Below are 16,279 nucleotides of genomic sequence, written 5' to 3' on the forward strand. Positions count from 1 at the left end.
GTGAATGGCTGCTGTAGGTAGCGAACGGACATAGCCCCCCGTGACTACGGCGACCCCTGGCCGCAGTGTATTCCACCCTTGGCACCCACGGCAGCTGGTGACAATACCACAGAGCCGCACAAGCCCAGACTGAGAGTGGGCAGCTCACCTGCTGGAGTGGAATGGAAATGGCAGGGGAGGGAGAGCTCGTCCCAGGAGCAGCAGCAGGGGCCCCTTAATTTCTTTTCCTAACCGGTTCAGACAAATCTCGTTTCTTAACCAGTTAGGAAAAGAGATTAAAGCCAGGCTTGGTAAAGGCGGCACTAGTCATTTGGTTCAGAAGTGTGCTTGGCAGCAGAGCCCTCTTTCTCCTTGAGCCAGCCCCACGCTCAGGCAGGGACAGGAGCATCTTTCTCTACTGCTAGCGTTCCATGCAGCCTTGTGCTCCAGAGGCCTCTGCTCCAGGAACTAGCTGCCCTCTGCCTGGTGCATGGCCTCCTCCCAGTGTAGCATCCTTGGGAGCCAGGCAGGCAATGCCCCCCCCCCCCCCCCCGGCTCTCAGCTTCGCAAGACACCATTTCTGCTCAGCGCCCTCACACCCAGTCTGTGTGATGACCCAGCTGCTCTCACACACACACCACATGAAAACACCCACCCACCCCAGCCCATGCTCCAGCTCAGGGAGTTCCCACCTCCTCCCAGAGAGAATGGAGCTGGCCTGCTCCCTTTCCCCTCCTGAGATCACAGCCTGGGCACAAGTCGCTCCCAGGCCACACAGCGTCCCAAGTCTGGGCTGAAGCGTGGTGCAAATTGCAGGCATGTGCATAATACAGAGATGTCTCAAGCATTGTTAGTTTCAAAATAAAATAGATTTCCCCTCCCCCGGCCATTAGCGTTTTACTGCCTGGTGGGTCACACTGAGTTTGCTTCATGCCTTTGGTGGAGCTTTCTGTTCCGCCTTGGAGCCCGCCAGGCCGTTCTCAGTGTTGTCAATCCCTGAGGAGCTCACGAGACACTCCTTCCTAGGAGAGAGAACAGCATCTACAGCACGTGGGTGGCGCCTGAAGCCCCCCTCAGCCTGAATGTGCACCTGGCCCCTTCTGCCTGCATCACTGCCGCTCCCCACCTGTCACAGAGGCCAGGCCCAAGGGATGTATGCACTCCGAGCTGCGGGGAAGCTCACTCCCCACACAGCCATGGCGGGAGAGACGTGCAGGCATGGCTCCAAACACTAGACTGGCACGAGTGCCTGGATCCTTCCTGCTCCCCAAGAGGCACAATCATTCCCACGGGGCAGGCAGGTCAAGTGACACATTGCAGGGCACAGAGGGAGCGGGCAGCAGACTCTAGGAGTTCCTGGCTCACACTTTCAAAGAGCTGGGCCTTCCCCATGCTGGGCACAGGACTCAGGACTACAACCCCAACACAGAGCTAACAGCTTGTTCCACAGTCTCCAAGGGAAGCCATGCTTCAGGCACTGACAATAGGACTGGGCAGGGCAGGTCACAGGGAACTGTCCTGCCACAGGGCAGCAGCAGGCTTTCGTGCACGCCTGCACCAGTTAGACAAATCCTCGTGCCGGCCCCATGACCTGTTAGCTCAGTGTCCCTGTCCCAGTTTTACAGATGGGGAAATGGGGAAGTGAAAAGCCAGCTAGAGGCAGAGCTGGGAACAGAACTCAGAAGAGCCCAGTTTCCAGTCCTGGGCCCAGTTCACTGGGCCATGCTGCCCTCCTGCCCTCTCCTTGCAAACACCCCGGTGATGCAATCCGGTGTCTAGGCTGTGAAGGAGGGTCAGAAAGAGCACAAACATCCATGCATGTGGTACGCATGACGCTGCGCCCAGCACAACCCCAGCCGGACGCAGCGGGGGCTGGGAGAAGGGACGCCCATCCGTACTCACTTCTTCTCCTGAGACTTTTTGAGGATAAGCAGGACAATTTTCTTGATGACAAGGATGAGGATGAGGAGGCCGACGAGCCCGCCCACGGCTCCCAGGATAATGCGCGTCAGCGTGTTGTCCACCGGTACCACTGCAGGAGAGAGCGCCAGAGGAGATGTTAGTGGGTGCCAGCCAGAAGAGTCCCACCAGCACAGAGCCTCTGGCCCTGAGCAGCAGGAGACAGGCACCCATTCCTCGGCCATCACCGGAGCTGCAGGGGCCACGCAGCTGCCTCTGCTCCACAGAACAGTTCAGGTCTTTAAAGTCGAATAGCCATGGGCGTCACCCTCTCGTCTCTGCTGCCCCCCCAAGCCTTCTCCGACAACTGCACGGCTCATGGTTCAACTTGACCGTAAGCCACGGAGGGAGTTTACCCCATGAATGCCCTCCATGTGCTGCTGGCTACTGGCCTATAGCAGGGCCCACAGAGGATGGCCCATATCTTTATCTTAGCCATCGTCTCCTGGAGAGACTGTAGGTGCCTCAGGCTGTGGGTGCTCAGCGTGAGGGGTCTCAAGTTGGGCACCCAAAATAGATCAAGGGAGCTAAAAGCCAGAGCCCACTCTGAGAGGTCGGCCTTACTTCTTGGCAGGAGGAGGGGTGTGAAGTGAAAGGCCCCCAATTCTGCCAATGCCCCTCGGCCAATCCAGCCATGATCCTCTCCTAAACAGAGGCCTCTCCTGGGGCTCTTTTCTGGGGTGGACAGCCATTCGCTGAAGACTACCTAGAATATACACTGGTCACCAGAGCCAGACTAGAACTCCTGGGAGCAGATTCTACTTTCCTTTACACTGATGGAAGCCCAACAGAACCCAGCAGTCCTGAGTCCAGTCCCCTGCTACGACCACTAGCAGCATATCTTGGTTTAGCTTTGCCCGATCCTGCTCGTCACTCAGGGGAACCTTTGTCTATCAGCACCAGCAGAGTGAGTGGGGTGGGGAGGGCTCCTCCTGGCAGACACTTACTCTCCTGGACCACCTTGAGGATGATGGTGGCATTGTGTTCAGCATTCATTTCCTTTGGGTTCCTGACATGACAGGTGTACTTCCCAGCATCATCGAAGTCCACGGACCCCATGGAGATGGAGATGTTGTTTTCCTTCCCAGTGGTTGTGCCAATTAACCGAACCCGAGGGTCTGCGAATAGCACCGTTGGCTCTGATGCTTTGTTCTTTATATTCCCGTGATAGATCTGCAGGGGGAGGGAATGCAGCAGGACGCTGAGCGAGCAAACAGCACAGCCAGGCCGCAAACTCAGGAAGCCCCAGACTAGGGAAGGCCTGGAGAGCTCTTCCGGCTGAGTTGGACACCACACAGGGGTGGTACAGACACAGACCTACCAAGGCTGAGGGTTGGGGCCCGTCTACATGACGGTTTGCAACCATGTTGCATCCAGGTCAGGGACAAGCATGCTGTAACAGTGCCATGGCTCAGCAACAGCTGTAGTGTAGATGTGGCTTACAAGTGGACAAGAAATTCTCTTTCCATCCCTCCCTTGCTTTCTGAGGATTTTGTCTCCTCCAGACTAGGGGTAGAATCTAAATGCTTGGCTTTTGCCCAGGGATCCCAAAGCCAGTTATTCCTCTCAGCACATCCCTTCCCCACCCCCGAGATGTCTCCTGCATACTAGGTATGCACCAGTGAAATGCAACAGTCATCAACAGGGAAACTCAAGGGGCTGAGCAGAGTGGAGGGGGGTCTTTTAATGGAGGCAGAGCAGAACCATACTCCATGCATGCTGCCCCTTCCTGACTTTTCAGCACGAGGCCAACTCCACAGCTCCTCGCCTACATCTGGCCAAATGCTGGGGGGGGAGGGGGCTCATCTCCTTATTAAGCCACGTTCGTATGAAATGACAACTTTGTTTCGTGCCTGTTGGGCCCCAGAACTCTTCCCCTCCCTCATTTCTGCACACGCACACATATACCCACCACCTCCTGCCTCCCACATGAAAGGGAGAAGCAGCTGAATGCTTGGGGCAAAGAATGGGGCAGTCCAGTCAACAGGCCACCATGAAAGCAGCCGGCCTGTCTCACTTGCCATGTGGCTGCATTGGCTGGAATTCACCTTCTGCCCTAGGAATCCATGAGCTGCAGTCAGCGGCAAGCGTGCCTGTCTCAGGAGCGGACACGACCATGTCAAGGCCAATGCAAAGGAGCTGTGCATTCCAGCAGCGAGTGCTGTGCATACCCGGCCAGAGAGGCAAGCTCCAAGGTCCTCTTCCAGCTGGCCAAGGCTGGGAGGGCTGCAGGGCAGCTGGGCTGACAGGAGAAAGTCATTGCCTCACACTAGCAAGCAGAGGGGCGAAAGGTGATGCTGCTCAGAACCAACGGCCCTTTGGCATCTCATGGTGAGCACGAGAAGGGGCCTGTTTAGCTGGAAAATTCACTGTGTTTTGCTCAAAGTGCTGACCTACTCCTCAGTGAAATGGGACATTTCTGAGCAAAAGGGATGTATTTAACCCAGGGATTTGCCACTTGCTGCTGCCGAAGCTCACAGACATGACTACAGGAAACGAAATGGTGACGTTGCTGCGGCCAAACCGAGTGGAAGTAATTTTCTCCGTTCCACACTGCTCCACCCAGCGGTGTCTCCAATGGGCAGTTATGATGCCAGACAATAAGGTGCAGTGGGCTCTGAGGGGGCAATTGCAAAACCAGATCCCTCATGGCTGGCAGGGTGTCCTAAATCAGGAGAAATGGGATCCAAATCACTGTTTAAAGCACTAGCAGCCAGTCTGTGCTGGGGGGACCCAGGAGAACTGGCAATCAAACCCAGCGAGGAGCAGAACGCACAACGCACCAGGTCAATGCTGTTGTAGTACCAAGTGAAGTCAAGGTCCTTGAATCCTATGCAGGTGGTGAAGATGCAGGGCAGCTGCACTTCTGAGCCGTTCAGAGCCATCACAAGGTTGTTTTTCCCCACTGAGACCTCCAAGGTGACAGCCATGGAGAAGAGATGTAAACCTGCCAGGGGAAAGAGAGAACAAAGACACATCAGTTTCCACAGGGGCAGTGCCCGATACCCGATTCCCCTTCAGAGACAGCATCTCCTGGGGCATGCCCAGAGGCTACACAACCATGCAGCCACCTGGTAACAAGATAAGATTGCTGGTCCATTAACTGGGCTCCCTGGAGGCACCACATGCATGCTTCAGACTAACCTAGCCAGTCCCCCTCTTCCTTCCTAGAGGACACAGAGCAGGACAGAGCCTCAGGAACATGCACTGGGAAAAGGCAACTGCAAGTAGCCTGGCCAGCAGCAGCATCACCATTCAGCAGGGAAGGGAGCATCTCCCAGCACTGGTCTTTCATTCCCAGGCCCCTGGCAACCACACTCTGGAGCTCTCGGTCCTGCTCAGGAGTCTACAAGCCAAGCACCACCCCCATAATCCAGGCTGGATGGGTCCTGGCATCTGGGCCATGGCCCAGACCAGGGCAGGGCAGCAAGGGGAAGCTGTTCTGGAGGGTGAGGAAGGAGACGTTAGTCGTGAGGCCAACCCCACCCTCTAGCCCGACAGAGGAATTACGGGACCTTTGATAAATGACACCAGGGTGAAGCTGCTTTCACATTTAACACTGGGGAGCAGCCCAGGGGTTAGGCGCTCCCTGGATGGGTCTGAGCCCACCAGGCCCAGAGGAGCCTAAGGAGAGTGGCAGCACCAGGGAATATTTGCGAGGAGTTCGACTCTCCGGGGCAGGATTTCCCTGTGGAAGAGGGTCTGCCTGGTTAAATCTGCCCCTTCTCACCAACCCCCCCCCGGCCACCCATCGCTGCTGGGGAACAGGATTGCTGGCCCATCAGGCTCCAGGAGGGACAGGCTCCCCTGGGGTCCTCAGTCAACTCCTCACCCTCAGTGCAGAATTGTCCAGTGCTGCCTGCGCCCCCCAAGTAGGCACAGGGGTTGGGTGGGGCACCTGACCAGAGACACTCCCTCCAGAGGAGCCACCGCCCTCAGCCCCACATTCTCACCCAGGGCAGCTGGGCCCCCCCTTCCTGAGGGAAAGGGTAGGACAGGGCTGCTTCGCAAGGTCTGTAAGAACTCTGTCCAGACAGAAATTCGTGAATGTTTGCTATAGCTGTCACTGGTTTCTTCCAAAAACGTCCCTGAGCCCGAGCCCTCCAAGCAAAGCAAACTGGAGCAAACACAAAACACATTTTAAAACCAAGGTAAAAAATCCTACATTGTGACACATGCTGAGTGACACCACCCTGCTCTTTGCTAAGTCCCCTGGCAGCAAGCAGTCAAAGGCACCAAAACAGAGGAGGCCTGTGTAGACGTGTGTCCTTTCCGCCCCACCTCCGTTGCTAATGCAGCAGCTTTAGCAGACTTCTCTTTGCTGCTCTGAGATCAAGAAATTTGAGTTGCCCCATGGTGCCAAGATCTAGGGTGGCTGCTTGAGACATCAGCAGTGTTGTACAGACGTGCAGCAGGGCCCAATCCCCACTGCTCTGCCCTGGGGGGACAGTGCTTATTCCCACCCCCGCGGAGCAGGCTTAAAACATTAACAAAGCTGAATTCTCCGCTCGGTCTGGCCGCTGACAGCATTTTAAATCCTCTGCCCACCCGGGCATGAGTGAGACCAACCCCCACACCCTGAGCAGGGCAGCAGGAAACACTAAGGCAGGAGTGGCGAGGGTTTAGCAGCCTTGTACCATTTCTTCTCCACAGGGAGCCACCGGTCCATACCATTGGACTGGCCTGGGGAGGAAAGAGCTGACACGTTCCCATGGAATAACAATGCCCAGCTACAGCACCATCATACAAAACTCTCAAAGCCCTTTGCTAACATTAAACGTCCCAGCACCCTGCAGCTTGGCTGAGTTCCCATGGGGGTTCCACAGAGTCAGAGGTAGAACTGGGAATAGAACCCAGGCAGGAGCCCTGACTCCTCATTCCCTGGCCCGCTCTAATCACTGAAAACAACCCTCACGTAACCCCATCCTCATTGCACTGGGCTTGCCAGAGCACACTGCACCTGAAACCACCCCACCAGCCATGGGGCACGTCAGGACAGCACCTGTAATCGATTGAAGCAGCCAGCGTCCCACTGTGAGGCAGAAACCTGCCCTGGAGGCCTAGTGCATGGGCGGCTGGGATTCACCTAAATAGCCACTGGAGGCCTCTGTTGTTTTACAAAAGGGCTGCAGAAGAAGAGCACTTACATCACTAACAACGATCAACCTGGCCCCTGCAGACAGCTCACTGGGGACAAAACCACTTCCCCGGGCTAGATGGGCTCCTCCTCCCCAACCCCTCCCACACAGCACCCACGAGGGAAGAGCTCACAGTCCGCTTGGAGCGGAATCCAGCTTTGCCATCTTAAAAGAACCTTTACACTTCAGCCCTTTCCTAGGCACCTCGGCGTGCTGGGGCGTACGGCCACAACCACCCCTTTGAGGTATAGGAGTTGGACAGTCTGTGAGGGTCCCTGAAGGAGGGCAGAGCTGTTAGCACTTCCCTTGTTGTAATATCGAGGGACCACTCCTTCTCTGCCCCAGAGTCCTGCTTGCTGGTGGCTCTGGCTCACCAGACCGTGCAACGAGCCTCAAAGCTTCAGTCACTGAAGAGCAGAATTAAATTACTCAGCTGCAGACAATTTGCAATGAGATTCCTCCCCCCCACACACCTTTTTTGTTTAAGCCTGGCTGAGTTGCCTGAGGTACAAATGGGTCCGATTTCCTTCCTGAGATCAGAAGAACCAGCACCTGGTCTTAGAACTCAAGATGACTCCAGCTTAAAATGTCTGAGCCTCTGTTCTAACTATGACAACACATGGCCAGTTTTTCCTTCTTAAAACGAGGCTGCCCTTGGGTTATCTGAGCTGGGAGTTTCAAAGACACCTAAGGGAATTAGGCACCTAAATCTCACTGGAATCAAGATCCTTTGAAATCCCAGTCCCTCTCTCTCTAATTTCTCCAGCTCATTTAAAATTATCTTGAGAACCAACAGCTCCTGGCCCTACCGGAAGCCCCTCACTGGAGTTTTCCAACAAGCAGTGGGTTTTAAGTACTGTGCTCAAATAAATGGGTTCGTCTCTAAGGTGCCACAAGTCCTCCTTTTCTTTTTGCGAATACAGACTAACACGGCTGTCACTCTGAAACCTGAAAATTCAATTAAATTCTTGTTTTTCAGATTCTCTGTTCAAAGAACAACCCCCTACAGACTAGGGCAACTGCCCAGCAGATAACAGCACACTCGGCAGGTACAGGAAGCTCTCATCCAGCCATGGGTGGGGCCTGCTGGGGCGGAGAAAACAGCTGTCACAGCATGTTTCGGCTCCTAGCCCCTGGGTGTAGCCAGGACACTTTATAAAACCTCCCGCCAGCTCATATTTGGGTGTTATGCTCCAAGCAGGGCCCCGGAAATGCGTTTCTTTCCTCTGCTGGGAAGGAAGGTATGACAAATATTTTTAAATCCGTAACTATTAATATTCTCAGCTGCATTAAACACCTACAGTTGTTTCCTCTGGTCCCTGACACATATTTTCCCCCTTTAATTTTAGCAGTCAGCTAGTTGTACTCCCCACTAGCAGGTCTGCAAAGTGAGAATGCTGGAGCCTGTGAGAGAAGACACCCAGGAGAGACCATTGCGCGTATATTAGTAATTGATGCAGGGAGGGCAAAGGCCTGGGAGCCAGGGCTCTATTCCTGGAGCGACCTTGGCAAGTCACTTATCCTCAATGCCTCAGATTGTACAGCTGCAAAATGGAGATCATCCTCCCCAGCCCTGAGTGAAGCACTTGGAGATTATGGATGAAAGTGCAAGTGCCAAATATCTAGGACTTGCTACAGAGCAGTGGAAATCAAAACAAGCTGTTTGCTGTGGGTTGATCTTTCCTCATGGAAATGTAGAGTTTGCTTTTAAAATGTAAATATTTTTCAAGGAGGAAGAAACAATAACTTCAGTGTTTATGGGACTTTTAGAAATGGTTAAAGCTCCTAAGTTACAGTAACATACAAACAGAGACTCAGAGGGGTCTAGTGTGTAGAAAGATACGCACTGTCATACAGGACCATGTCATGACAACAGTGGGTGGGATAGTGCAAACTGTCCAGAATTAATTAACTCTCTTTTGCCAACTCTCGCTATTTATTTGGGAGCCTTGTTACAGTTGACGTTCTTCCTAAAGCACCAGCTCCTGGAGTCATGTGATTACATGAGACTCTCAGGTTTCCTTTAGAACAAAAGTAAGTTCCAGCCCTCCTGATTGCAGAGAAAAGCCTGAACACGTGGCCTGAGAGCTCCCTAAAGGCTGAGAAACCAGCCAGCAAAGAAAGAGCCCAACCTTTAGTATTTTGTAAACGTCTCCTGATTTGGGGGGCCTGACTCCTGATTTTTGAGCCCTTGGCATTGGCGATGCTGTGAACCACTGCTCCAGCTTGGTGCCCGGCTCCAAGCCCTGACAGCCAGCCTGCGCTCCAGCCTCCAGACACAACTCCCTTGGAGCAGTTACCAACAGCAAGTTCCTTCCCCACCCCTCAGCCCAGGGCACCCTCACTGACATGGTGCAAGTCCAGAGTCACCCTGCTGCCTTCACTGGACTCCAGCAGCCTCCTTTGGCCCAGGAGAGCAGATTTTGGCCTTGTGCTGTCTGAGGCTCCAGCTGAGAGCAATGAAGAAACTCCGGGGACTGGCGAGAGGACATGGCTGGCACTTAATAAACGGATAATAAACGTCCCGTCACCCCGTAGTTACCGGTTTGGAGAGGCCCCAAGAGCTAAGCCCTGCCTGGCCCCAGGGCACTGAAGCAGCGCAGAAGAGCCCTTGGTCCCCATGTCAGTCCCGAAGCGGGTCCGCGCAGAAGACGCGCTCTGTGCCGTGGGGGCTGAGCCCCGAAAAGCGGAGCCCTCCGGCCCGAGGTGTCTCGCCGCTCCGCGGGGCAGCAAAGCGGACGCGCTCCCAGCGGCCCGAGGCAGAGCGCACCGGCTCCGCGCCCGGGTCCCCTCGCCGCACCAGGGCGCCCCGGCCCCGGCCGCTCTGCGGGGCGCGGCAGCCCCCTCCCCTCGCACCCCCTTACCCAGCAGAGCCGCCGCCAGCCAGCTCCGGCAGAGCCGGGCGCTGCTCCCGTCCGCCGCCATCCTCTGTGCCAGGGCACCTCGGGGAGCCCCCGCAGCCGCCGAAGGCGGGGCAGGGTCGGGGCAAGCTGGCGCAAGGGGCAGGGGGACAAGGCTCGAGCCAAAGTCCGGCTGGTCCCCGCAGCAGCCGCAGCATCCAGTCGGGGCTCCGCGCAGCCAAGTCGGAGGGACGCGGCGCCCGCAGCCGGGCAGGACAGGCGGAGGGCGAGGCAGGGCGCGCTGCCAGGGGCCAGCTGAGGATGCTGCGGGGAGCGGGGGGGCGCTGCAGCCGGAGAGGCGTCGGCCAGGGCCGGGGGGCTCGGCCAGACTAGCCGGGGAGCCGCCTGCCGGGCATCCCGCAGCACAAACCGGCCCGGCTGCGGGCGGGGCGGGGCAGGGACCGCGCTGCTGCGAGGCGGGGCTGGGTTTGCGGCGCTGCAGCTCTGCGGTGCGCGCTGGGCCAGGGGGACACGTGGCTCCCCGGCTGCAGGCAGGAGCCCCTGACCCGCTCCCGCCTCCTGCGGCCCTCCCAGGGGCGGGCTCGGGCTCAGGAGCCTAGCGGGCTTCACCGGCCCGCACCCCCCAGCGTCTGTCCGTGGCCCCACCCGGCAGAGCCAGGGCACCCACCTAGCCCCCTTCTCCTGCTGCTCCTGGTTTATCCCTCCTGGGGTGCCAGAAACGGGCCTGCTGCCTCGCCTCCCCTCCCCTCCCCTGGCTTCAAAATCCTGCCCCTTCAGCTCAAAGAGACTCTCCCTTACCTAGCAGCAGCATAGAGTATATGACACACAGCTGAGCCACACAACCACTGGTCACTGAGTTACACAGTTACTTTGGCTGCAGCTTTGAGGCTTTTGGGGTAGCGACCCCCTGGGACACTCACTGCTCTTTTTTTCTCTGCAATGAAATAATTTGTGTTTCTAGAGCCTCTTTCATCTTAAAATAGTAAAGCAGTTAACACCGGGTCATTCTCACACCACTGGTAGGAGCTAAATAGAAGTGTCTGTAGCTGGGTAAAGCGCCCTGCTGTAACCACTAGACTACACTCCCCCTTCTAGGCTTTTGGTGAGGTTCCTTGTGTGCCTTTTTAATTATTGTGTATACTTTTACTTCTAGTCTGGTTTCCTCAGATTCCCCTTCACTGATACTGTGCTTTGTTTCTCTGTCAAGTTAATTAAAACCATAGTGTTGGGGTTTTTTAAAGGCATAGCGACATAATTTTATTGGCAAAGTTGTGATTGCCATGAAAGAGATTCTTGGGTTTTCTCCAGTCACAATGCATCATCAGATAGACTCAAATTGCAATTGACTAGAGCCTTTTATAATCCACTGTGCATTCTCAATGAGTTTATGTTTGCTTACACAAGCCTTGGTGGATGACAGGATCTCTAGCACAGAGATCCTGGCAAGAGGTGTATAGGGGTTGTGTAATTGCAAGGACCGTTAATATTCACCTGGAGTGACGTGCTGTTAATTTGAGTAGAAAATCCACATCTGGAACCAAGAATGGCACCTGCCCATATATGCACCGAGGCCACAATGTTCAAAAGTGGGTGGGGGTGTCTCCGTTTTGGAGGGCCCAGCCTGACACCTCAGCTCTCATTCGGAGAGGTGATGGGCATCAACCGATTTTAACTGGCTACAATCACCCTCCTGAAGAACATAACTACTGAAACAGACTAGCTGGGGAAGTGGTGGCTTCTCAGGCTCCTGCTGTCCTCAAGGGGAGAGTGCTGCCTTTCTGGCAAAGATGCTTTAGTCAAGCAGAAGTTCTCAGGGCAGGGCCTGGTACCTGGATGACATTCGACAAGAGGAGCTGAGACACCCTTCTGGCTGTAAAACCAGCGATAAATGGGCATGAAGGCTGATAAAGGAACAACTGGTTCATGGAATGAAAACCTCTAGGTAGGGAAGGCTTCAGTCTAGCTAAACCAGCTCTTTCTAGCATGCCTGTCCCTGTGGCATCCAGTAACAGAATGCCTGACCCTGCAAGGTGCTGAGCACCTCTGGTGGTGCACTGGTGTCCTCCCTCAGCACCTTGCAGGACAGGACCCTGTAGGGAACAGGAGACCTAGCAAATGGGAGAAGCCATTCACATGTTTTATGCAGCTAGTAGAAAACCATGGGGTCAAAATCCAGCCCAGAATTTAAGCTCCTAATTGGTTATCAGCAGAGCTCCGTAGCCTGAGAGCATTGGAAGCAAGCCAGGAAGTCCCCCATGTCCGTGCAGATGACCGTGACAACGGGCTATTGCAATCCCAGATCTCTCCATACCTGAATGCACATTGGCAGGATGAACAAAGCAAATCTCTCTGGTGTATGACTGGGAGGCATCCATCCAGTGCTCCAGGCAGCAAATATTTCCTTCCAGTCTCTGAAACCACAAATAGCAACACATGGCTGTAGAGGCCCAGACTGCATGCGGGAGAATAAAGAAGGGGTGTTAGAGAAGCCAAAGAGAAAACTTTGGCACCTACATTCACACCCTGAGCATTTATTTCAGGATAATTGGCTGACCATGCACTCTATACATCAACAACCTCTTCCTAATAGCTGCATCCATTAGCCCTAACCTTCTGTGGACCACATCCAAGCCAGAGCAAGGAGGAACTTTCTTGATGGGGGCCTCTGATAATGCAATTGTGCTATTTTGGTGCATTACCTTTCCTCTCAACTGCATTAGAGAATCACATCTCCTTTTCAGGGCACTGCTTCTTTGGAGCTTAAAACTTGCTTGGCTCCTGTGGAAAGCCTTGGTGGGAAGAGAGAGGAGATTTTTGGAAATACCAAGGCCATTGGAGGCGCAGTAACAGAACAGTGATTATTCCTGGGATACAGGATGGAGAGTTCCTAAGCTACATGCTCAGGCTCTAACCCAAATTCACTGGGGAGCTTGGAAAGACCATAGCTCATTAATAGCTCACTGAATATAGAGCTCCAGGCTGACTCTGTAGTTGTGTGAATTACCCCTTCAGTGGGAGGACTCGGGTATGCATGATTCAGCTGCTGTACTGGGCCCCCAGCCTGGAAGATTTGAGGGGTTGACCCATCCCTGTAGGCTGGGGAGGGGCAACCATTCATATGTTCACTAGCATCTTCGGTTTGTTCTGCTGAGGCAGCAGAAGGCAGTTTGGATGCAAGCTGAGGACAGTGAAGGTAGTTAGGTGAGGTGAGTCACAGATGATCCTCTAAAACCTCCAGGACAGGCAGAGAACATGCATCAGGGAATGGTTTGTGAAGTAAGGAGGAGCTGTATACTGGCCAGAGATGCATTAATTAGGATCTCAGAAAATTCTGCGTCACAGCTCTGCACAAACGGAGGGAGGGAGGGAGGGAAGAGACTTGCAATAGCACAATTGCTGTTTGATGCAGTTTGTTGAACAGTGAACACAGTCAGCGGCTCTGCTGGGCCTCATCTCAGAAAACAGAGCAGGAGTGATAAATAAGGCTGAAGCTGATTCTCGGGGCCCAAGTGAGCAGGATTTTAGAGATTTGACATGCTAACATGGTTAAACTCTCACCAAGGCCACACTGTTCACCTGAAGAGTGGAGTAGGATTGCACCACCCCGGAGGTGGAGGCAGATACTGGGAGACATTCTGCAGGGAGCAGGCACCATGATTCTGCACATCACCAGGCTGTACTTACTTAACTATTCTTGGAAATTAATTTGCACAGGAAGAGAAAAGGTGGGGAGGGGAGGTTGCTACATGGTCCAGCCCAAGTGCAGTGGAAGGCAGGGGACACCAGCGCAGGTGTGCTCTATACGCAGCCATGTGATCTGTTGCTGAGGGTTAAAATAGACACTGAATGAGCCTGAGAACATGTGCCAGGAGACCAGCTGTTCAGGAGAGGGAAGACATAGAAAAGGAGCATGGGGGAAGAGAGGCAGAAATGTCACCCCAAAGGGATGGGGGTATGACAGCCTTGTGGGAGGGGCTGCACTGAGGTCTGAATGTGGGTGTTTGGTATCTAGCAGCTTTCTGAAGTGAGAAAAGGATCCTGTCCAGAGGCCAGTGTATGGAGTCCGAAGGGACAGCAGCTGTGGCAAGTGCTTGGGCATGGCAGAAACGGTTTGTGTGGACTAGGATATCCCCTGAACAGAACCTTTTCTAGAATTCAGAAATGTTTGATCTCCTCTTGTGTTTCCATTATTTGTGCTTCCAGCAGGAAAAAGGAAGTGCCAGAATCCAGCACTGCCTACCTGGTGGTCAAAAACCATGAGACTGGCATTAAAACCACAAGATTTAAACACAAATAACTTTGGTCTTTTTCCTCTTGTTTCAGAGCCTGTGGGGGTTGCATTTTCCAGCATTTCTCTGCAGCCAGGAGAGCTGGGAACTCCCCTTTTCACGACAGCTGAAATTCTCTTGCAATTACAGGCCTCCAGGAACTCAGGCTTTAAGTAAAACATCAACTGTCACAAGACTCCTGATCCAATCCTGACAGTTGGCAACTCGGTCAAATCTCCCCAAAGACATCCAGGCCAGTGCAGCAGGCCCCAGAGGTTCAGAGAACTCCTCTTCCTCCTGGAATGGCCTCATCATCCACAGACGCCGGCTCCCACTTCTCCTCCCACCCCTCTGTTCTGTGGCATTCTGCCCTGTACTTCTTGCCATTGCACCTGGCCCACGCGGGTGTAGCACCACTACCCATTCAGATTCCTGCCCCCACTCACACCAGGTGCCCACTTTGCACAGGTGCAGATGAGAACATAAGCCAGTGGCCAGTTTTGCTGACCTTCCCAAACAGCCAGGGGCCCCGTCCAGGTTCTGAGAGCATTCCAAAAGGACTGTCCCACCACATGCGGAGTTGTACCATTGTCTCCAGAAGAGCATGAGCTGTTCACACCCCATTTGCCTATGCTGTTGGGGGTAGAGCAGGGGGTGCCACACAGCAGCAGGTGTCTCCTTGCTTTGGTCCCATTTGTGTAACCTGGGTCCCCTTCCAGCCTTGCAAAAGTGACCCAAGGGGTGTTGAGACCTGGAAGAATCTCGCCTGCTGCCTAGCCAGGTCCCTTTTCTGCAGAGTCTAGCACAAATAGTTGTGTCTGATTACAGGAAAAGCCAAGTAGCCCTAGACTGGACGGTGTCACCTTCTCAGCATGGCAAGGAGAGAGAGCTCAAGGGCTCCTTCCAGCTGGCATGTGCAAACACTTAGTCTCAGGGAAACCTGCCCAGGGGGAAGAGGGATACTTATATTTCGAGGGCTTTAGAGTTATTCTGAGAGAAGGATGGAGACTGAGCCAACAGCCTCCGAACAGACATAGCCTTGACGCACAAACAAGCCTGTCCATCTGCCCCTTCTCTTCCGCCCTCATGTGTGTTACGTAGCCCCCTGCACATCCGCTCCCCATTTGCCCCAGGCCTCTTCTCTCCCACTCATTTCTGCAGGCCCCCCAGTTTCTTGGCGCTAAACCCCTCCGGGTTCTGGTTTCCCCATTCCCAGGATTATTCTTTGCAGGAGCCCCGATTCCCAGTGGTGGCAGGCAGGTGTTTCACTCATGATTATTACAGGCTTGCTCCCATATCCCTGTTCCCCTCTCCTGGTCCTGGCAGCAGGGATAAGTTATGTTCTTTCACATCTAGGTCTTCAGCCTCTTTGAAAGATCAGTGAGAGCAGAACTGGCCTGCAGCTTTCACCCACCCCCCCCCCAGCCAATGCATGCGGACTGCACTCCCAGTTGCTCAGGGATCTTATCTTCCACCCACCTTCCCCTTGTCACTGGGGAGAATATCCCACTGCCTGCCTGTGCCAGTGGGGTCTGTCTGTCTGGAGTCTCACCTTGGTACTGCAGAGCTGAGTGCCAGAGCATCTCCTCTGCAGCGTGGGGCATGGGTCACTTGCTGGAGGAGTCTCTGCTCCTTGAAGTCTTTAAACCACAATTTGAGGACTTCAATGGCTCAGACATAGGTGAGAGGTTTATTGCAGCAGTGGGTGGGCGAGATTCTGTGGCCTGCATTGTGCAGGAGGTCAGACTAGATGATCGTAATGGTCCCTTCTGACCTAAATATCTATGAATCTATGAATCTCCCATGACTGAGGTACAGTTCTAATGCGTGCATGGGGCAAGGTCAACCCATGTCTGCGTGAGTGAGGTTTGGCCTCTTGTCTCCGGAGGGGCTCGGTGGATCCAGACTCGATTGTTCTACCCTTTCCCAGGGGTTCATGCAGATCTAGGGAAACCCCAGCAGTTTCCAAGAAATGTTGGATTTTTCAACTCCCATGGTAGCTTCATCACACAAAGTGCTGCGGGCACAGCTCGCGGGTGCTGGCAGTGGTAGCCCATGCCCTGAGTCTGTGTCC

At 54.3% G+C, this 16,279-nt stretch overlaps 1 protein-coding gene across 2 annotated transcripts; it reads right to left on the reverse strand.

Moving 5' to 3' along the window:
- Positions 1–654: 654 nt before the first annotated feature.
- On the reverse strand, positions 655–10,251 carry SCN4B (sodium voltage-gated channel beta subunit 4). 2 transcript variants are annotated; one of them, XM_084611676.1, is made up of 5 exons: positions 9,941–10,251; positions 4,722–4,885; positions 2,886–3,111; positions 1,882–2,011; positions 655–1,001 (listed from the first exon to the last, which is right to left on the reverse strand). In XM_084611676.1, exons 1-5 carry the CDS (start codon positions 9,999–10,001, stop codon positions 908–910), a joined length of 675 nt encoding a protein of 224 aa, XP_084467802.1. In that variant the 5' UTR covers positions 10,002–10,251; the 3' UTR covers positions 655–907. The 2 variants fall into 2 exon arrangements, with proteins under 2 accessions (XP_084467802.1, XP_084467803.1); XM_084611677.1 differs by lacking the exon at positions 9,941–10,251 and adding an exon at positions 7,086–7,145.
- Positions 10,252–16,279: the final 6,028 nt, after the last annotated feature.

This window comes from Lepidochelys olivacea (genome assembly GCF_965140295.1).
Source record: "Lepidochelys olivacea isolate rLepOli2 genome assembly, chromosome: 22".
Taxonomy (NCBI): domain Eukaryota; kingdom Metazoa; phylum Chordata; order Testudines; family Cheloniidae; genus Lepidochelys; species Lepidochelys olivacea.